Source organism: Dermacentor andersoni, chromosome 9 (genome assembly GCF_023375885.2).
Source record: "Dermacentor andersoni chromosome 9, qqDerAnde1_hic_scaffold, whole genome shotgun sequence".
NCBI lineage: Eukaryota > Metazoa > Arthropoda > Arachnida > Ixodida > Ixodidae > Dermacentor > Dermacentor andersoni.
The window spans coordinates 137,270,370-137,292,294 of record NC_092822.1 but is presented as its reverse complement, the minus strand read 5'-3'; the positions used below and the strand labels follow the sequence as shown (position 1 = coordinate 137,292,294).

The 21,925-nt window shown below is 45.7% G+C and overlaps 1 protein-coding gene across 5 annotated transcripts in view; it reads left to right on the top strand.

Moving 5' to 3' along the window:
- Window positions 1-21,925, top strand: part of LOC126529757 (inactive histone-lysine N-methyltransferase 2E-like) — a 392,924-nt gene that overhangs the window by 165,114 nt on the left and 205,885 nt on the right. For all 5 annotated transcript variants that reach the window (XR_008612213.2, XM_055070020.2, XM_055070021.1 and 2 more), the window contains 2 exons: window positions 7,496-7,722; window positions 15,403-15,636. Coding sequence is in view for 4 of the 5 variants with exons in the window: in XM_055070020.2 (XP_054925995.1) it covers window positions 7,496-7,722; window positions 15,403-15,636 (461 nt within the window). In the remaining variant the exon portion in view is untranslated. The remainder of the gene's footprint in view (window positions 1-7,495; window positions 7,723-15,402; window positions 15,637-21,925) is intronic.

Below are 21,925 nucleotides of genomic sequence, written 5' to 3'. Positions count from 1 at the left end.
GGATATGCTCCAGGGTGGCTCTAGAGTTGCAATGTACACTTGTCCGTTGGGTATAAATCTGGGTATATTAGGTGCGTAATAGCTGGACTTGGATAGGATCTGGTCTGTAACTGCCGCCGTTCTACAGACTGGTTTTTGCTTAATTTTGGGTGCGGAGGCGGGAATGTACGCTTCTGCAATCTATGGTGTTGTGTAATTTCGTGAAATCTGGTCATTCAATCTTTCCACTCCCACTCATCGGTAGTCGGTGAGGCGGGGCTAACTGAGGCTCAGTCGGTAACCTCTCAAGCCATGCTGTGCGCCACCTCATTGCTACTGTCTGGTAGTGTGTGAGCGGGTGTCCAGATGAGATCGACACTTTTGTCGCGGTTATTAGCTAATTTTAGGAGTCGTAGTGCCTCTGGGAATATTTGACCGTTGGCGAAGTTTCGTATGGCCATTTGGGAATCACTGATGATTACGCCCGCTAGTGTTTGTGCTATGGCTAGCGCAATAGCTATTTCCTCTGCGGTTTCTGCATGTGGCGTTTTGACTGTAGCGCTCATTGTGCATTTTCTCTCGTAATTTATCACCACTGCTGTGTAGGCGTGCTTGTGTCTGTATCTAGCTGCATCTACAAATGTGGTGTCCTTGCTGTTGCTGAATTTCTTCTGTATATTGCGTGCTCTGCTTTCCCGTCTACCCTGATGGTGGGTAGGATGCATATTCTTGGGTATTGGAGGGATAGTTATCATGTCTCTGATGTGTCTGGGCATATCTACTTTGGCACCATGTTGGGTATAAAACCTTATACCTAGGCGATGCAATATTTGCCTACCTGTTTTAGTTTTGGACAGGCGTTTGTATTGTGCTATTTGTTGTGCCTCAATTAGCTCATCCAGTGTATTGTGGAGACCTAGCTGCAGTAGTCTTATCGTTGCTGGTGGTGATGGAGAGTCCGATTGCTTGCTTGTAGATTTTTCTGATTAAGCAGTCTAATTTGTATTTTTCTGACGAGTACCATCGTAGGTACGGTGCCACGTATACTATTCTGCTTATTACGAACGCTTGAAAACTAGTTGAATCAGATTGCCTTCTTTCATTCCACTATGTTTGTTGGCTATTCGTTTAAGTAGCCGCATGATTTGAGATGTTATAGCGTCTAATTTGCACATGGTCTCCATTGTAGCCGTTACTTTCAATGATGAGGCCCAATACTCTGATCTTGTCAAGCTTGTGTATGGGCGTACCTTCTGCCGTAGTTAGGTGAATTTCCGGATTGTTTCGTTTCTCGTAGTTGCGTGGTTTTCGGCCACGTCGCGAGAGTACATAAATGAGGAGCTCAGATTTCTCTGCTGAACACGCCAATCCGGTTCCTGCTAGGTATTGTTCAACTGCTTCTATGGCATGTTGTAATGTGTTTTCAACCTGTCCATTGTTGCCATCACTCACCCAGAGGGTGATATCATCAGCGTAGATGGTATGATTGAGGCCATAGATTTCCTGTAGCCTTGCTGGTAATCCAATAAGAGCCAGGTTAAACAGCATCGGGGATATTACTGAACCTTGGGGCGTACCTGCGCTTCCGATCTGTAGTTCTTTGGAGTTAAGGTTTCCTATCTTAATGTGTGCCTTTCTGTTGGTAAGGAAGTCTCGTATATAACTGTATACTCGCTGGCCTAGGCCTAACTCATTTATTCTGTTTAATATTGGTCTCTTGAGGAGATGAAAAATTCAAGAGACACAACAGGACGCTCCGACGCAGGCTGGCCCGGCTTAACAGAGATATAGAAGCATATGCACAACAGCTCTGTAACCAGCAATGGGAAGCAACATGCAGCAATATGGATAATCAATTAGGATTGTCCAACACGTGGAACTTCCTCAGGCACCTTTTGAATCCTGAGGAAAGTAAAGCCACGTACAGACAAAACAAACAAAATCTTACATGCATATGACAAAACTGAAGCAGCTTTTATCGATGAGATAGCCGCAAGGTATTTATCTCGGGCTAAGCCAACAATTCACCTAGATTACACAGGCACCAAAAACAGACAATTGGACGAAGAGATTAGCAAGGCGGAATTGAGAGCTCTACAAAAGCTTAACACTACATCCACGCCGGGACTGGATGGAATAACAAACAAGACGATCCAAAATCTCGATGATGCCTCTCTAGAACAATTTAACAAGTATATGAATGAATGCTGGAAATCCGGTACAATACCACAACAATGGAAAACGGCCCAAATTATTCTAATACCTAAACCAGGCAAGCGGCTACAGTTGGAGAACCTGAGACCCATTTCACTCACATCCTGTGTGGGCAAGCTCATGGAGCTCGTTGTCCTAACGAGACTGACCAACTATTTCGAGGATAATAACGTTCTCCCCCCTACAGTGTTGGGCTTCCGGAGAAATTTGTCAACACAGGATGCAATGCTCCAACTTAAGCATCAAATTATAGATAAGACAAGTCGGAACACCAAAGCTATCCTAGGATTGGACCTAAAGAGAGAGGGAGTTGCGCGAAAAAAATTTGCTGTATTCCCATATAGTGGCAGCTCATGAAAGAAAAGAAAAAGTTTGGAAATTGGCGCACTTTTTAAACGTACAGACGGCGCCGTGAATATACGGCATCGACCATTTTCGGACTTGTTCCCTGCGCCGTATATTTACGTCATTGACCCTGAAAGGGTTAATGAAATGTATGTCATAAAAAAGACATTAATTGCCAGAATCAAGATTGTAAGATAAAATTGAACAATGTTTGTAAAGACGTGCTTATATCTACTAAGAAAAATATGTAACAAAGGTTATGAGATATACAAAATGTATTACCGTCCAATAGGCGTTATCTCCAAAAAAAATCAATTTTTCATTGAACCACCTTTGTTCCACTATTCCACTACAAAAATTCCACTATAAAAAATTTAACTGCAAGCACAACAGTAGGGCGTGCCAGGCTGCGGCTGCGGATTTTCTGGGCTGGTTTCCATTGTCGTTGCTCTCAGAGTCAAAGTCCGAGGAATAGGCAGCATTCTGAGACTTGCTGCTGCTTGATCCATCGATTAAATCAGCCGTAAACCCACAGGCATAGCGACATCAGCAATCTTTAGAACCGCATGCGCCACTCCTGGAGATAGCCATCTTTGCTTTCTTTGACGATCACAGAACTTCGGAGCGCATTCAAAAATTACCACCTGCTGCGAAAGAAACCTAATCGCTCAGAAAACTAAAATGTAGTTCTCCTTTTTCATGTCCAATGGCGCAGTGTGTCCGTGAGCGGTGCCTGAGGTATCTAAAGTGGCGTTTCAAACAATTGATAATGGGTGGCCATTCTTGCTTTCTACTTTGACGATCGCGAAACATCAAAGCACATTCAAAAATCACTTCCTGGTCAGAAAAAAGCGAACTGCTTAGAAAACAAAGATATAGTTCTCCTCCTTCATGTACGATAGCGCAGTGTCCGTGAGCAGCGCGGAAAGTCTTGAAAGTGGCGTTTCAAGCTATCGTTAGCTGGCTAACTATGTCCAATGGGCACGGTACGGGAAGAGTTTAAGGGGCTGACAACCGATTTTTAAGGACCTAATTTTCTATGGTACAACGCAAAGGTCACCCTCGATAGTGTTTACACCTGCAGTAGCTACTTCCAAAAGGGCGTATATATTTTGTAAGCAGAATTTTTCGATCTGTGCAGCCTCTGAAAAAGTAAGAATCCCTCCTCCAGCAACACGGAAAAGTGAGAGCACTGTCGATAGACCGCCTCGCAAGTTGTGGAAGTCGTCCACTGTTCTGCTTTCACAGGAGTGAGTGTAACTGTGATTGACCACCTACATTATGCCCTTTTCAACCACTTTTGAAAATAAAAAGCTAATACAATAAGTATGTGTTGCTGTATACAGAACTTTCCTATATTTGTACGGTATTTCCCCAAGTACACGTTATGGCTGGCTGGCCCCTGTCGCCACTATACTGCCGATAGACTAGTTCCAGCTGGTCCTTCTTCGCCTCTCTCTTTGCAGCTTGTTCCTCACGCGCTCGCGCCTCTCGCTCATAGAACCATGCTTGCAGTGCCGCTCCTTCCAACCCCATGCGTTTTGCCAGCGCCATTAACTCCCGTGTGCAATTTTTTTTTTCTTTCTTATGAAAAACAACAACTGTATGAAACGCTCAAGTCCTGTCACTGACGCCAATTTGTCATGGTTCACTTATGGAAAGCGACTTAAAATAATATCGCTATCATGTTTTCTGTTCAAATAAAGGATGAGAGCGTTTGATTTCAGAAGGGAAAGGAGAATTTATATTTACATATAAAAAGCGGAAAGAAAACATACATAAACAAAGGATATATAAAAAAGAACAAAAGGCTACAGAGCACTCTACACTGCTTATAACAAACACAGTTCTCATTAATCAAAGTTACTGCTATTCTAATCCTATAGTCCTGCTAAGCTAGCCTCACTCGAGAGGGTTCGGGTGCAACGTTTTAACACCTGAACCCTCTCGAGTGAGGCTAGCTTAGCAGGACTCATCAAAGAACTATCAGACATTGTTTGGGATATTATTGGCCTTAGTGAGATTACAAAAACTGGTGAAGCTTACACATTGCTGAATAACGGCCATGTCCTCTGCTATAGAGGTCTCCCAGATAAGAAGCAATACGGGGTAGGATTCCTAATCCATAAGGACATAGCAGACAACATTAACGAATTCTACAGCATCAACTAGAGGGTAGCAGTAGTCGTAATCAAACTCAATAAGAGGTATAGATTAAAGGTAGTACAAACCTACGCTCCAACGTCCAGTCACGACGATGAGGAAGTAGATCAGTTTTATGATGATGCTGAATTAGTGATGAGAAAAGTGCAAACTCGGTATACAGTAGTAATGGGTGACTTCAATGCAAAAGTGGGGAAAAAGCAGGCAGATGAACAGGCAATGGGCAACTACGATGTCGGTTTTAGAAATGCTAGAGAAGAGATGTTGGTAGAATTCGCAGAAAGAAATAAGCTGAGAATAATGAACACCTCTTTCAGGAAACGTAGCAGCAGAAAATGGGCCCGGAAAAGCCCTAATGGTGAAACAAGAAATGAAATTGATTTTATACTTTCTGCCAATCCCAGCATAGTTCAGGATGTAGAAGTAATAGGTAGGATAAAGTGCAGTGATCATAGGTTAGTGAGGGCCAGGATTCACCTCAATTTGAACAGAGAAATAGTAAAATTGGTCAAAAAAAAAATTGGTCAAAAAGAAACAGGCAGTAAGGGTAAAATGAGACAAATTTAGGCTGGTACTTGCAAACAAATATGCAGCTTTAGAACAGAGAGATGAAGATGATGACAGAGGTAATGAATGAAACCGTAACGAGGCTGGCTTCAGAGGCAGCAATTCAAATGGGAGGCAAGGCACCAAGACAACCAGTAGGCAAGCTCTCCCAAGTAACAAAGGACCTAATAAAGAAACGATAAAGAATAAAAGTGTCCAACTCAAGAGATAAGATAGAATTCGCGGAACTGTCAAAACTGATCAGCAACAAAACGAAAATAAGCGATATTAGAAATTTTAATGTGAGAAAGACTGAAGAAGCTGTAAAAAATGGACGCAGCCTGAAATCAGTGAGAAAGAAACTTGGCATAGGACAAACCAAGATGTATGCACTGAAAGATAAGCAGGGTAACACCATCAGCAATCTCGAAGGTATAATAAAAGCAGCGTAAGTATTCTATACTGACCTGTACAGCACCCAGAGGACTCGGGAGTACTCTATTCGAAACAATAAGGAACAATATACAGAAACTTCTCCTGTAACTAGAAATGAGGTCAGAAGGGCCTTGCAAGGCATGAAACGGGGAAAAGCGGCAGGAGAGGACGGAATAACAGTCGATTTAATCAAAGATGGAGGAGACTCGTTAAAACAGACGTTTGGGCGAGTTGGTAAGACATATTTGAAACGGAACAGTGCGTTATTCACGGGGACAAGCAGGGAGACAAGGACAAGCAGCGCTCGTCCGTGTCGTTTCTCCCTGCTTGTCCCCGTGCATACTGTGCTGTTCCGTTTCAAATGGAGGAGACATAATGCTAGGAAAACTGGCGGCTCTCTGTACGAAGTGTCTATAGACTGCAAGGGCCCCAGAAAACTGGAAGAATGCAAACATTATACTAATCCACAAAAAGGGCAACATTAAAGAATCGAAAAATTGTAGGCCCATTAGCTTACTCCCGGTATTATCTCCAACAAAATAATCTCCAACAGAATAAGGGCAACATTGGACTTTAGTCAATCAAGGGAGCAGGTTGGCTTCAGGAAAAGATACTCTACAATGGGTCACATCCATGTCATTAATCAGGTTATCGAGAAATCCGCAGAGTACAATAAGCCTCTCTATATGGCTTTCATAGATTACGAAAAAGCATTTGATTCAGTAGAGATACCAGCAGTCATAGAGGCATTGCATAATCAAGGAGTACAGAACGCTTACGTAAATACCTTGGAAAATATCTACAGTGGTTCCACAGCTACCTTAATTCTACACAAAAAAAAGGAGGAAGATACCTATAAAGAAATGGGTCAGACAGGGAGACAGAATCTCTCCAATGCTATTCACTGCGCGCTTGGAAGAAGTATTAAAGCTATTAAACTGGGAAGGCTTAGGAGTAAAGATTGACAGCGAATATCTCCGCGGTGCTTCAGCAGCCGGGGGTCATGTTACGGTAATATTTCTATAGAGGAGCGTCAATGAAGAAGACGCTTTTGATCTGGCGCACACATTCGACCATATAGCTCATTTTTCACTCTCCTTGTAAATATACTGTAAATATTGCTGCCAAACTGACCCGACGCAATAATCCTCTTCTGACCTTGCCCACACATCGAAAGCTCGTTGAAGTGAACGTGGATGATGTACCTGCTAGGGCTCTGATTGACACTGGCGCGCACATATCTGTGATCGTCTCAAGAAAGTCCTCACTCCTGCTCCGTCGCCTGTGGTTTGAGTCGCCGACGGTGGAACACCAGCCATTACTGGCATGTGTCCGGCTCACGTGAGTGTCGCCGGACATCATACTTCTGTTTTATTTTATGTTCTAGAGCACTGCCCTCACGACCTCATCCTGGGCCTTGACTTTCTGTCTACACATTCCGCTTTGATAGACTGTTCTGCTGGTGTTGTGCAACTCGTTCTACCTGCTGCTATTGACACTCCCAATAGTGCTCCGATTTCCCTGTTGTGTTCCCTGTTGTGTCAGCCTCCATGTAGCAATATATACTAGTACATTAATTTAGGCTTGTGTATTCTGTGAACTGCTTCGCCAGTCGCTCTTTGTTTTGCAACGCACAACATTAAAGTTTGTTCGCAAACAACCTCACGTGGCCACTTGTGCCTGCAGTAGTTTTCCATTTATTCCCTAAAAGTTCATTCACAACAGCAGTTGCAAGCCATTGCACTCTTTTATAATGAGGATACATGATGTTCAGTGGACTTTGGTGTGTCAATGCGCGTTGCACTTTCTCCAGGTCAAAGGTGGGCAGGAGCAGCAGCTGGCCGAAGAGGAGCTGTTGCGGGGTGGCTGGGAGGGCGCCTGGCAACTGGACGAGTGTGCCCCCCCTCGGGGCCGCCAGGAGGGCCGCCACCGCCTGGTGACTACCCGTACAGTACCTGCCCAGCAGCCACTGCTTGAGGTGCGCGGGAAGTTTTTGTCGGCCAGCCAGTTCCGCCTGCAGAACCCTGTGTTCCAGAAGAGGTAATTATTGCACTGCACATGCCCCCCACACAATATCTCACTGTTCGGGTCAGGTCGGAAAAATCATCCACTATAATCCAGTAATACAAAGCTTAATTTCAGATAACATTGCAAAAAATCATCTTAAAAGCAACACCACAGTGCAACCGTGTCTTGACCTCCCGACTTAAACATTTTTGAGAGGTGGCAGTGCATGTTGAACCCAACAATGGAAAGGAGCCTGTTGTCTGTGCCGACTGTGGTCGACCAGCACAGCACTAACAATGGCTGATCGAGTCGCTTGGTGGGCAGTCTGCGCTTTCATGGAGGCGGGCCTTACAGTAATCCAGCTGCCAGAAAGATGGGACAGCCCTTCAGTATTTTGGAGAAAAACTGGAAAGCAAAATTTTCTGTGCAATAAAAGATTGAAATAAAACTCTGGCCCGCTATTAACCCGAGAATATCATTTATATTCAGTACGGTATAACCTCACTAATTCTTTAGCTGCAGAAGGAAAAAAGGAGCGCTTGATTCTATGCAATGGCCAATCTAATGATAAAAAATATTTTCCAAAGCTTCGTCTGCTGGAACTGAGCTGTAATCAATGCTGGTACACTAATTTGGAGTTCCCTAAAGAGTACACCCTACTGTTATGGGACCTTGAACCTGCTTTGGGACAAAGGAACACAGTACTGCAAACAGTCCAAGGGGCATTTATTGCGCCTTCTATTCAGCAATGCCAGCTACCCGAATGTCAGCTAATGGAACATGATGGGTGCTGACGAATCTCAGAAGGCTGACTGACCGTCACAGATTATTGAGTGAATATGTTCGCCCCATTCCGGACATCGACACCTAACCACGCAAATGGTGGCGCATTTGAACGAACGAGTTCATCCATCCCTGCACCCAGCTCCAAAGCTTTTTGCAGGACGGTCCCACAAAGTGCGCAACACGTCTGTGTGCGCTGCTGACCCCAAGTTTAAGAAGTAGTTGCCCTTTCCCTATGCGCCCGAGTATTCGCATAGTCAGGTGGCACCAGCTTTGATACACTAGTGCCATCAGTCGGCGCACAGCTACACAGGGAAACCGGATTATACGCGTCATGAGAGCCATGCAGGAAAAGCAGCACCAGGGAATGCAGAAGAGTCGAGCCTCGCTACACCGTACATTTTGACTTCTATGCACCCAAGAGGCCTGCTACATTCATGTGGTGCAATGCTAGGAGACTCCCGAGCATGTACAGCACCATGTTTTCATGCCAAGAATTTTTTAGCAATAAGCTTTGGGATAAATATTCTGATATTTGATTCAACATTTGAACTTTTCCTGCACCCTATGTGACTGCAGTAATGAATCACGACGCAAGGTGAGATCACGCATGTGTCTGCCTTTCCAAAAGCTTGCTTTCCCTCCTATGTCACGGAATAGACACTGTTCTATTGGTGATCCCACCTAGCCATGGGGACAACTGCTGACAAAAGTACAGTGCCAGCAAATCAAAAGTGCACAAACAAATGTTCCAAAAGCAACATGCTTGTGCGATCTCGCCCCTAGTTTTCTATTTACTTCTTTTATTATTTGTCCGCATTCGCCTTTTTTTCTTCTATTTTCGCATAGATAAATACGCATTTATACGAAGCTCCGATCTCTCATGTTTATGGCGGTACCAGGATGGCAGTGCTGCGTCAATGAAAAGCCACATTATCAGCGGTGCAGTATAAGTATGATAGCACACCCGTACTTATAGTTATTGAATAGACGTGCCAGAAACTATTAAAAAAAAAAACTGCAGTCATCTCATCTTTTTCAACTATAACTGGAAATTAAGCAGTCTTTCGCTACACACATTAACATTTGCCATGGGTAGCACTCGTGTCTTTGCCTCATAAATCAGTGGTGGAACAGTTTGGTGTCAATTGTGCCAAACTGCGCTGTGCGCAATTCTTTGTGCCATCCTGCCAAAACAACGGCATTTTAGCGGAAAATTACACCAAACACTCCTTCTGTCGACGCTTCGCAGCTAGCAAAAAAAAAAAAAAATCAAAACCAGCAGCACGCTATCATCATTTTCATGGAAAGAAGTAGTGGCCTGTCCATAGAGTTTCTCACTATATAGGGAGAAACTGTATGCCCCTGTCGGAGTTGGCCGGCTCATCATTCTCGCATTTTTGTCCAACGGACGTACAATTCAGTGCCCTGCTGTCACTTTATTTCGGTGTTCGTCAAACCCGCCCATGTGGTACCGCAGAGTTTGCCAAATAAGGATGTCATATTTTAGGATTAAAGGTAAGCTTTTTCAATGTTTATAGTTGATAGCGGGGCTTTGCAAAAGAGCCACTGCGATCAGAATCACACGTGGTGCATAGTTAAAACTGGTATTAGCGAATGAGGTCGAATGTGGCACACACCAATAGCCAGTGCTTCGATGTGTGCCGTCATGTTCGTTGATACAAAACTTTTGCGTTGAGCTCGGGTTGCTGCACTATTTCACTGAAATTTGTGTATCACGCATGCACAGTGGCACTGACGCTATCTTTTTAAAAGTTTTTTTTTTGTGGCCCCTATTCGAGAATTCCCTGATGTGCATGGCATTGCATGAGTATATATTGCATGATGTCATCTTCAGTGCAGGCACGCATACTCGATCGGTCTTGAGGTGAGCCTTCGCCCACAAGCTGTGACTGTCACACTGTGTTGCATAATGGGTTAATAAACACGAGTTTGTTGACGATCTGTCTGGTGCCTCCTCTACGCCACATCGATGAACCCGCCCTTACTGCCCTTTGCGTCGCACTTGGAGGAGCATCGCATCCTTTCCTGACCACACTTGCAGGGCAAGCCTCACGCAAACCGTCTCCACAACATATTGACTATATCACTTAAAATTTGCATGGTATATGGTAAGCAGATGTGCATTGAAGCACCAAAAGTGCTTGCTGCTCGCTGAATCGGCATTATCCCTGCGAGGCGACCTGTACCATAAGCTGAAATGGCTGTTCCACCACTAATAAATAGGTTGGCCATACTAAGCCTTACCACTTTAGTGTGTATCTCATCGTCGTTTAAAACCCACCTCAGCTTTACTCGCCTATAGTAAGTACACCGCATTTCCATGTGCACTTGTGGATCGTCAAACAGGTGTACAAAACAAAAGTTCCACCAACTCATTGAGATGCAAACTTTATTTTAGCCCCTCCCTCGGCCCCCTATCATCTACACCTACCACATCCTTGTGGAACTTTTTGGTTGCTGCTTTGATATGGTCTTTCCTTAATACTATTGAATCTCAATACATGTAACATGCATCTTTCGGGACAGCGCAAAAAATTTGTATTGCCCAAAAACGTAAAAGAAAAGAAAAAAGGAATCTTTAGTGGGGATGTGGCAATGAAATGGCCGACTGTCAAAATTTTCTATTTCTTAATTAATCTTTTTTCTCCGCAATCCTAATGCTTCTCATTATCTCATGGCAATATATATTTGCAAAAGTTGCAGTTCTTTGGTGTGTTATCTTTGAAATTGGGAGGAAAATCAGGCTTCTGGAAGTGCTGATTACATTGATTACATGGCTTTCCGTTAACACAGCGCAGCCATCTTGGTATCGCTGGCACCGTGCTTTCGTCAGTGGTCTTCAGCACAATGGGGGAGTGCCACTCGGACAGTGCCTACTCAGTGACGTAGCAGGCGAAGCAAACATTGTGCGCAATCTTACCCTAGCGTCACAAATCATTACTGCAGTCACATTCCACTCAGGGAGCGCTCCTATTGGCTGACGCTGATTTGAATTATGGGTGCCCTTGTTTGGCGCAAATTTTGACAGTAGTGAGCTGTGCATTTTACATGTTCTGGTGTCAACATTTTAAGATCTGCCTGGTTATCATGAGTTTCTTTTGTTGCCGTGTCCAAGCTGCTACCTCATGGGTGCTAGCGACATGATTTGCGCAAGATAAAGGAATCTTCTGACGTTTCTTTTGCAGTGATATCACACGTGCTTAGAATTAAAATCAGCTGCTGAAGAGGATCAAAGTGTGTAGTATAGATATACCGTATTTACTCGCATAATGATCGCACATTATTGTAAAATAAAATTGATGCAAATTCAGGGGTGCGATCATTACACTGGCTAAATTTTCCGCGAAAAAAAAAAAAATTGTTTTTCATCTCACATTTACTGCGGGATGACAACAGGACAACAAACAGGCAGCTGCCGCTGTAACAGTGCGGGACACCAAAACAAACATGGCGGCCGGTGGAGCAAGCCGAACACACCAAACGCAATCTTTTTCTTCTTGTGTGTCTATTACGTGCATTTAAACAGTTTCTTCCGTGTCAGTAATGAAGAATATCGTTAATATCGGCAAGTTTACGGCAATAACGTAGCCATGTCCACTTTGAGGTTACAGAAATGGAGATGGGCGCGCTTAGCTGCCAGTAACATAGAAACACATGGCAGGCATGTTGTAAAAACTGCGGCATTTGTCTTCACTGCTATCCTAATACAGCATGCTTCCACTAAGGGTGGGCAAATATCTTAGCTGTGTTACAAGCGTCCGCATATGAATAGGGTACACTTCTAACGTATTGACACGTGTACTTATCTTTATTTGGCAACCACGTTTCGCCGCCTAACAAATGTAATTGCACAGCACGGGACGCGCTTGCATGTATCCGAAGTTTCTGGAAAGTTATCGATGCTTCTATCCGCTGTCTGTTGTCGCCGAACCTTGTGTTATCTGATTTCATCGCGTGACGCGAATGGTGTAGAACTTTGTGGAAGGCACGCGGGTCCCAACGATTTGTCTGGAACATTCGATGACTGCTGTATAAAAGCCGACGCGCTGGACCCGCTGATCAGATTTTCGACGATCGCCGACCGTGTTCACCGCTATTGTTGTACTATAAGTCTAGCCTGTTTTTGTGGGCACAGGCTCGCCCAATAAAAGCTAGTTTTGTATTCCACCGTATTGCTGCTTTCTTCTCCGTCACTACCACGTGACAGTATCAGTGTAAACGTGGCTACTATCATTGCCGCTCGCGATTTGTTGCGTGCCCACGAGTGCAGACGAGAGGAATCGAAAGGCGCCTTTTTTGTTGTTGTTGACCACAACCATTATAAAGCCTACAAGTAATAAAGCGAAGGCAAGCTTGGTTGTAAATTTTTATTTTTTTTTTCATGGTAGCACGGAAAGTGATTAAAGAAGAAAGTGATTAAAGAAATGAAATGGGGCATCTGCTTTGAATCTTTTGGTGAGTGCAGAATGCTTGGTATGTCTTGAGTCGTTCGCATAGCATTTGACAACATTCGGCAGATGGTAAGCGCAATCATCATTAGCTAGACTTGGCACACGATACATCACTACGGCAAGTTCGGGGTGTGATCATTACGCAGCAAGAAAACATACTCTAATTTTCACGACAAAATTCAGGTGTGCGGTCATTATGCAAGTAAATACGGTAAGACAACCTACGGAAGCCAATGCAGCTCATCTTGCTGATGTGGCAAGACTCGGTTACTACACTCAGCAAGCTGTGTGATACTGCTAAACAAACAAAAAATTGCATAGAAATGTGAACAAAAAAGGTCCTCACTGGCAAAAAACTACTGTCCTAGCAGGTTCCAATTGCTCTCTTGCGATACAGTTTTTGTAAAAGTTATTTATGATGCAGTGCGCAAAATAAAGCTGAAATTTTTTTTCTTGAGCTTACTATACAGTTGAAAATAAAGCAATAACTTTGTAGCACCAAATAACGCTTTATAAAGATTAGAGACTGTAGAGAGTGTGCAAAAAGCATTTTGGGGGGACGAGCGAAGGTGGACTCAAGGAGCAGTGATGCAACGAAATTTCTATATAACCATGCAAATTGCTGATTTTACCGACTTCACAATAGTGAGGTTCAAGTGTATGGTACGCTAGTTTTATAGGAGGTTTTCCCAACAGCTTTTACTATGGGGTGTATTTTGCTAATTTTTTCATGTAGTTTTTGTAATGTGATATTGATCAATAAACCGAAAGAGCAAGAATCTGTCGAGCTCCTGTTGTTTTAATCAACCGGCACCTCACTTGTAGCTATCCTTGCCTTTTTCTTCCAGGGAATGTTGGTGGGAGACTTCCATGCCTGGCTGCAGAGTCTTGAGGGTTTTGTTGTCTCAGGTTTGCTGTTTGTAGGTGTGCCAACTCACTCATCTTTGTGCTTCACTTGTGGCTGCTTTGTAAGGGACCATTTAGTCTACTGGTTTCCACGCACAAAAGACTACACTGGGAAGGGCAAATGACTGTTCTTCAACTCACAGAGGGTCACAATTGGGAAGAAAAAGAGAACCCAATATGACCCCTCTCATTTTAAAGGGTGTCCCGGCTAACTTTAGCCAGAGTTTAAAAATATGCCAATGCACTCTAAGGCAACGCCACCAAATGCATGTTGCTGATTATTGTATGGAGTAAGTCACACTATCTTTTGTGTTCTGCTTAATTACATAATTAGTTGATATTAATTAACCAAGTTCTGAAGCAATGAAATTAGGCAAAAAATTCCAATTAGAAAGTTGTAGAGCGCTTTGCAAAACGTCCGATTAGACAGTTTCTCACGTTCTGTCTATTAGGTAATAGTGTTTTTCTGTATACTGCACATGCCCACGAAATAAAAAAAAATACCATGTGACATGCTGCAGCGCTCCCAGCGTTTCTCGTACCAACGAGCATAGCATCTAGCAGGGTGTGTGGGGCAGTGATGCAGGCACTGGCAGTGCGATTTCCGCCCGCTTCCATCGCGGTGGTTCGTGATAGCGGGAAGCAGGTGCAGTGGTAGCACACCCAGCTAGATGCTATGTTCGTTTGTGTGCGGAGCATTTGGGAGTGCTACAATCCTGCCGCGCAAGCAGACATGTCACGTGGTATTTCCTTGTATTTCGCAGGCATCTTCAGTAAGCAGAAAAACACTAATTCTTAACAGATAGTAAGTGAATGAATGAATGAAACCACGTTTTCTCCACATTAAAATGCGCCTAAGACGCTGCTTTGGAAAGGGGAAGGGTGTTATTGCAAAAGGGGAACGATAAGGCTGCCTCCGTTTTATTAACGAACGTCCTGGAGGCAGCTTAATGGGGGCCGCATGATGCTTGTGGCTGTCGCGGAGCCGATCGCCGACGAGTGGTGCCGCCGGGTCCTGGAGGAACAACAGCAGTGCTCGCCAGAGCTCGATGGCATGGTCTGGAGACATGGTATCCGGGCAAGCCCAAGTCCGGAGAGAAGAACGCCCGCTGTATGGTGGCCAGGGCACGAAGCCTTGGTGGGATGTAGAGGGGGCACTCCCAACAAAATTGGTTGAGATCAGCACGACATGTGCACATGGAACAGAACCCACTTACCGGTGGTGGTGTGCCACCCTGTGGTGCCACCCCTGTGGTGCCACCCCTCCACACAATAGTGAGCAACATGCATTTGTTCGCATTGCCTTAAAGTGCATCGGCATAATTTTAAACTCTGGCTAAAGTTAGCTGGGACACCCTGTACATTTGACATGCGCTCACAAATGATAAGCAATTATTCTTGTCATTCGATTTTCTGTGGAGACCAGTGAAGATAAATCGAATGATGTCTACCAGCTTAGGTTTCAAGGGCGTACATATATAGGATTCTGGCTATGTGAAATTTGCACTATTCGTACCAGGTGCAGCAGTGCCTAGCCTTCTTCTTGCAGGCTGTACCCATGTGTGCTCTTCTACAAGGGCTGGGCGGATAACGAAGATGGGGTTTGTGTGGATGCCCGAGTGTATGGGAACGAGGCACGGTTTGTGCGCCGTTCGTGCCGTCCCAGTGCGCGGGTGCGACACACCTTCCAAGAGGGCCTGCTGCGGCTCTACCTGGTGGCTGACCGAGACCTGGCACCTGCCGAGGAGATCACCATCCCCTTCGACTTTGACTACCGACACTGGTGAGGACCACTTGTGACGCTTGCACCTTGATTGCTCTCAGTTTAAGTGGTTTTCTGCAGATATAGTTCAGAGCTTTTAGGCCTTATGTCCACATGCCAGCTTCTGCTGTTCCTACCACTACGCGCACTTGGAAGCTTGGTAGGCATTCACAGTCGTTGCAGCTGCTGATCACCCGAAAAAGCAGACTCGGTTTCACACGTGCCGCTGTCAGTTCAGCCTATGTGCGTAGTCGCATGCCCGACCTCTGTGTTGATGTCTACAAGTACGAACGTACCAAGGGCAAGCTTTCCGCAATGGCCTGCTGCCCAACACCCTTGCTGGCTAAGTCTAACCACCTCGCCTTTTCGCGAGTTGGCAACCAAAGTTGTGGTTTGATGCCGATTTACAGTCAACGACCTATTTTACGGACCCTCTAGGGAACGTAAAAACGTCCGAAAATTCAAGCAGTCCGGAAAAAATGAATGCATGCAAAAAAACGCACCCTTTTTATTTTTTTCTCAGATCTAGAGCTAAAGGGCGAAGTAACAGGCTTCCGAAACCCTGCCACAGCATCAGTGAAGTGGCCATAAAAAGAGGCGTTCAAAAACTTTGTATGCAGCCGACTGTCGGTTTATTATGTACATGTGCATCGTCGGGCAGCCGGTGTTATTGCTGCAGTGGCTTGAAGAACTTATTGATTGTTGTTTTGACGGCGTTCTGGTTGCATGCGATCATATTCGCCTCGATCTGAGCAAGGGTCATGTGAGCACTGTACACCAATGAAAGAGTCAACAGTGCTCGCGTCAACTCGGCGCTTGTAGGTGGCGCAGGCATTGGCTCCTCATTTTCAACATCGGAGTCTTCTGAATCCCCCACAACCGGACGGACTATTTCCTCGTCAGTCAGTTCTGCGCGGAAGTCGAGCTCGTTGTCAGCGTCAACAAACTGTTCAAAAGTTATTTCCGTGGGTATGGAAACCCCAGCAGAGCGGAGGTCGTTGATCACGTCGTCCGACGGTACTGCTTTCCCCGCTTCGATGCCATCGGCGAGGACGACGAAGACGGAGTGGGTGCCATCGAAGGCAAGCGAAATCCTCAAGTTGCGAACAGTGGAGTTCGCTGACGAGCGTCGAAGCACCTAGGCCTAGCGTCGCAGAGCACACTTGACACAACAGACAACCACACACCACGCTAGCCAAAACGTGGCCTGCACAAACAAACAAACAAAATGGCGCCGCTCCGGAAACTTCGCCGGAGGCGGAAGTGCGGCGATGAACATAGCCAGCGTGGCCAGACCAAATCGGTGTGTGACGACTAGATTCGGCTAATTGTGGTTCAAAGTGGTGATATGCTTCGGCTGCAAGTGGATTTCCTTCTCAAGGCCGCTGCGCGAGGAGCCAAAAGACCTTCCGTCCGCCAAAAAGTCCGGAAAATTGGACGGCGGGGGTTCGAGCGTCCGAAACTTCAGATGTCCTTATACATTGATTCTATGGGGCTCGTGGCGGTGCTGCGAAGACGTCCGAAATATCAGGCATGTCCGAAAATTTGGGCGTCCGAAAATTCAGTCGTTGGCTGTAATAAAGATGCATCACAGTGGCTGTACGGCACTTGGATTGTGGAGAAACCACCTCAAGAACGAGAAGGAGGGCACAGATGGCACGAGCAACATTCGTGTGTCAGGAACTTGGTTTGCGGTCGCCATGTTTCCGACATTGCATGCACGTGAATTAGTCCAAGCAGTGGAATGAGACTCTGTACAGATTCGAAATTTCGGTCACCATTCTACAGTTAAACCTGGATGTAATGAACCTCTATGTATCAAATTCCTCGATTGAATGAAATTTTTAACACGAAAGTGTTTTAGGCTGGCATCCACGCTTGACTTCCTGTAATGGATGTGGCGTCAGGATCAAAAAGTAAAGTAGCTGGCTGGTTGCAGCACTGTGGAAGCTACATGAATTCCTAGCCAATAGGAAGGCCGAATGACCCTTGAGATGTGCTCATCTGCGATACGTCATCTGCTCAGCGTCTGCTTGTCATCCTGTTTGTCACGGTCTCAGGGTGGTAAACACGACGCAAGGAACGCTTGAGTTAGGAAAAGCCTTTATGGGGCATGAGCATAAGAAAAATATATATATCCAGAAAGCATGCGTTGCCAACCTAATGGCAAAACACTAACATACGACAAACTATATACAAAGCTAGTTAATTGAAAATATTGTCTTAAGTCCTCGCACACGACGTATTATGAAGTTGGAAATATTTACATAAAGTCTATCAACGTGGCGACGTCACCTCATCGTCGCTGTTTTCCGGCAACACGTCGTTGGGCCCGCCGATGCGTTGTAGACTCGACGTCACTGTGTCCGACGTTCGGACACTGGACACGCCCCCTGGTCAGGAGGTCAGGAGAGTGGAGTGACCTAGGCGCCTGCATCGCCTGGTCAACTCCGCAAGCTGCAGATCATAGCTGCAGGGAATCGGGGAAGCAGCGCCGTCAGCCTGTAGCTGCGGCTTCTGGTGGGAGGTCCACTCAGCTCGCGGGTCGTGGCCGTGGCAGCTGAAGAACTGCTTCCACTGGGTTGCTGCTGTCTCCGCGATCCACCCGTCCTGTTCGGCCTCCAGCCCCTTCTCCCCCCCTTCGGCTACGTGTCCCTTCTCCCATTGGCCACGTAGCTGCGCGTGCACTTTTGTGCTTCTTCTGCTTTCATATTGTATTCTTTTTATTCGTACGCTCTTATTTTCTATCTTGTTTTTTTTCTTTATTTCTGCCATCAACTCCTCGTGTCTTCTTGTTTTCTTTTTACCTTCTGCTTTTTCTTCTTTCTTTCTTCCTTTATTGGCTCATGACACTGTTACATGCTCTAAAGTTGGTGAACTGGCGAAAAAAAAATGTTTTGACACCGTAACCATAAAGCTGTGTTTACATGCATGCAAGAACAGGGCTTCGCTTTCCCTGCACTTATCTTGCACCCTCCTTCGCAAGTAGTGCGGGTGAATGCCCTAACAAATGTTCAGCTGCGCCACAGCATCTGCTCAGCATCTACTTGGCATTTGCTCGCTACCGTAGTCACGTACCATGATAGAGCGTGGCAGTAAATTAATGATACCATGAACAATTGTGCTTTTATGGCATTGAGCATTGTCATTGCATCACTGCTAATGCTGTGGCGTCATCCGCTAAGTAGATATCAAACCAATTTTATGGCTCGGTACCGTGTCTGTAGTAGTTGCAGCTGAAAGCAAACAGCCGATCTGAATAATTACGACAAAACATACCTAATGTTTTAACCTCAGCTTGAGATGAGACTTAGTGGTGACAGATTTTACCGCGTGTTTCTTGCTGACGGCGGAGAGCAAGTAACAAGCGTGAATTTGGATTGAAGCAGGCGGTCTGGGCTGTATGGGTACTGTCATGTTGGTTGCGTAATCACGGTTAGAGTGGCTACTGTGCTTAACGGCGGTAACTGCCACAGTAATTCTTGGTATACAATGTGCATTTGTACACGTGCATGTGCATTTGCATAACATGTCACTTGTCGCTGTACCGTTTCATGTAACAATCAGAAATGAAACTTTCTAGTGTATACCCAATAATCAGCCACTTGCACCTGGAACTATATACTGCTGCACAAGGATATTGCCTGTGTACGCCTTGTACCTTCGGCAGCGCTGCAACCACCTTGTGAGATGGAGGTAGCAGTGGTGAAGCGTAACTGCATCGTGACATTAGCAAGCGCTAACAGGGAGCACTTTGGTAGTCACAGCCATAGAGTTTATAGAGGTATTTCTCAAGCATGCGCGTGCGCACCTGACCCATCTCTGGATCGCACCGCAACGGCGGAGCAGCAGTCGCTAACACTTTCGCAGCAGCCCTAACAGTCAGAGCTGTGACCCCCTAAGGCGCGGCTCGCAGCGAGTTGCGGCCTTGGCGAGTTCAGGCCAAGGGGGCCAGGGTGAGCCTTTGACTTAAGGTGTTTATTCACCTTAAGTGTTTAAATGTCACTTAAGTGACATTAAAACATTTAAATGTCACTTAAGTGTTTACTTAGAGGGGTACACGGCCCTTGAAAACCGGTAAATTGCGAAAAAGTCTATTTTTGAAAAAATAAAGTTATTTTTAGTTCGTATGTCTCTTAAACTACCTGTTCTTTTATTATCAGAACCTAATTCAACTGCAAAGTACAAAAGAAAACAGCTTTTTAGGCCACCACGTCCTACAAAACACGCGCAAATGCTGAAATGAAGACAAACTTAGCGCTCGGGCCATTCCTGGCCCATGCGGCCTGCCTGCGCCATCTTAGTGTCCTTTCGACCGTGAATTCTTTGTCTCTGTTTTGCCGCTTTACAAAATCGCATTGGCGGCGTGGTTGAGGCGCCATTGGCATTTTCCCGTGATGTGATGAGGAGTGCGCCTGCCATTGGCTGCCGCGCAGGCGGCGGTGGCGGCTGCTCCCTTCGCAGCCCCCTCCCGCTGCGCTCGCGTTGTTGTTGTCCCCCCCGCTCTGTCCGCCTGAACAGATGTCTGCTTGGGAGCAGCTCATTGCCTTGCGTGATCTTTTAGATTATTTTCTCAGCTTCTTTTTCTTTTTTTTCCCTAGTTTTGGGGCCTTCATCTTCATTGTTGCACGCGATGCCGGCAGTAAAGCCCAAGACAGTGCGGATGTTTGGTGTACGGTAGCGCGATACCCAACTTGTACGAGCATCGAACATCTGATCTTCCGCTGCGAGTACCAACTGTGTAGACTGCGTAGACAGCGGTGTAACTGTGCTCTCGGCTATCGCCAGTCAAGAATCCGACACATTGAGCGTGCCTGGAGCCACAAGGGCTAATTAGAAACTAGCTTTCTAATAAAAGCATGTGTTCAACTTTAAGGGCTGTTTTCTCGGAATGGATTTTTTCGCTAGTAGTGGTGCTGGGGAAGGCGATATCTCAAGAACCACTCTTCAGATTTGTGTGGCGTTTTCTTTATTCTGTTCCTGAATGACTTTGCCAGTGTGTAACAAGCTTCTTTTTTTGAAAGCTGGTGTAGTTAATTTATAATGAGCAATTAATTTTTGATGAACATGGTCATTGCTGGCTACATCAAATTCAAAGTTGAGTTAAAATATTTTGTAGGGGAAATAAAAAGAAAGGGCTTTGTAGCCCCCTGGGATATCTCAAGGGATCATCACAGAGAATTTCAGCTTCCTACGATGTCCTGGGATTTCTCCAGGCTCTTCCTCGGGCATAGACATGAACCACCTAGTTAGACCTCAATAACTCTGTAACTAATTAACGCATCTTCATGAAACTTTGCAGGTCCTCATAGTTTGATGTTGCGAACGTAACCTGAAAGTTTCATCCGAATATCTTGAAATATAAAAAAGTTCGGTCTCCAGGGTAACCTCCCCCCTAAAATGTGTTTGTTTGCTGTTGCTGCTTTGTTGGTACATGTAACTGCATGTACCAACAAAGCAACAACAGCAAACAAACACATTTACAAAACCACAGTGGCGGAGCGTTCCGCACATACGAGACAAAAAACCGCACAATGTTGGAACCAGAAAAGAGGCCGACAAGAGTTCAGCTCACCCAGAGTGCTCGGGCCCTGGGGCAGTCAGTCGCTCGCGAAGGCCATGCGCTGCAGGGGACGGCGGTCTCGCAGCCGCATGGAGAGGCGGTCAGTTGCAAGCATCTCAGCTGAATGATGACGCATTGGGGGAATGACACTTCTGCCCGTGCGACGGAGAGGGAGTGCCCCTGGTTCCAAGAAAGGGAAAAGGAGGGAACGGGGTGCCTTGGCTGCGGCACCGCGGCCAGGTACGAAGAGCAGTGGGAGTGACGTAACATGGCCTTTCCCTGCTACCCTCAGCGAGTGAGCACGTGATCATCGCCTGATAACCGCGGTGCCACTCCGGAGATAACGGGCTGCGCGTGTGATCCCACAAGTTTCATGCATTAATTACTAAAGGGAACTCTGGCGCTAGTATCTACGAGAGCTGCAATGGGAGCGGTTGTTGAGCCAGCATGGAAAGTGGATGGATTTGCCTAAACTTTGTCCGTCTGTCTTCAAACGGCTTCGTGACTTTGTGAACTCGTCATTTTCAAGAATGTACCGAGTAATGAGGAATTAAATTAACATTATTAAAATACTCACACGGTACGATTCAAACATGGGACTGCTAGCACAAAAGCCCGATATTGAAACCATTACACCACGGAGGCGTGCATCAACAAGCGATGTGAAATGTCCTTATGAATTTATCACAGGCCAACAGGACGCCGCGCACCAAGAAAATCTGCAACACGGTCACCAAATCTTTATCG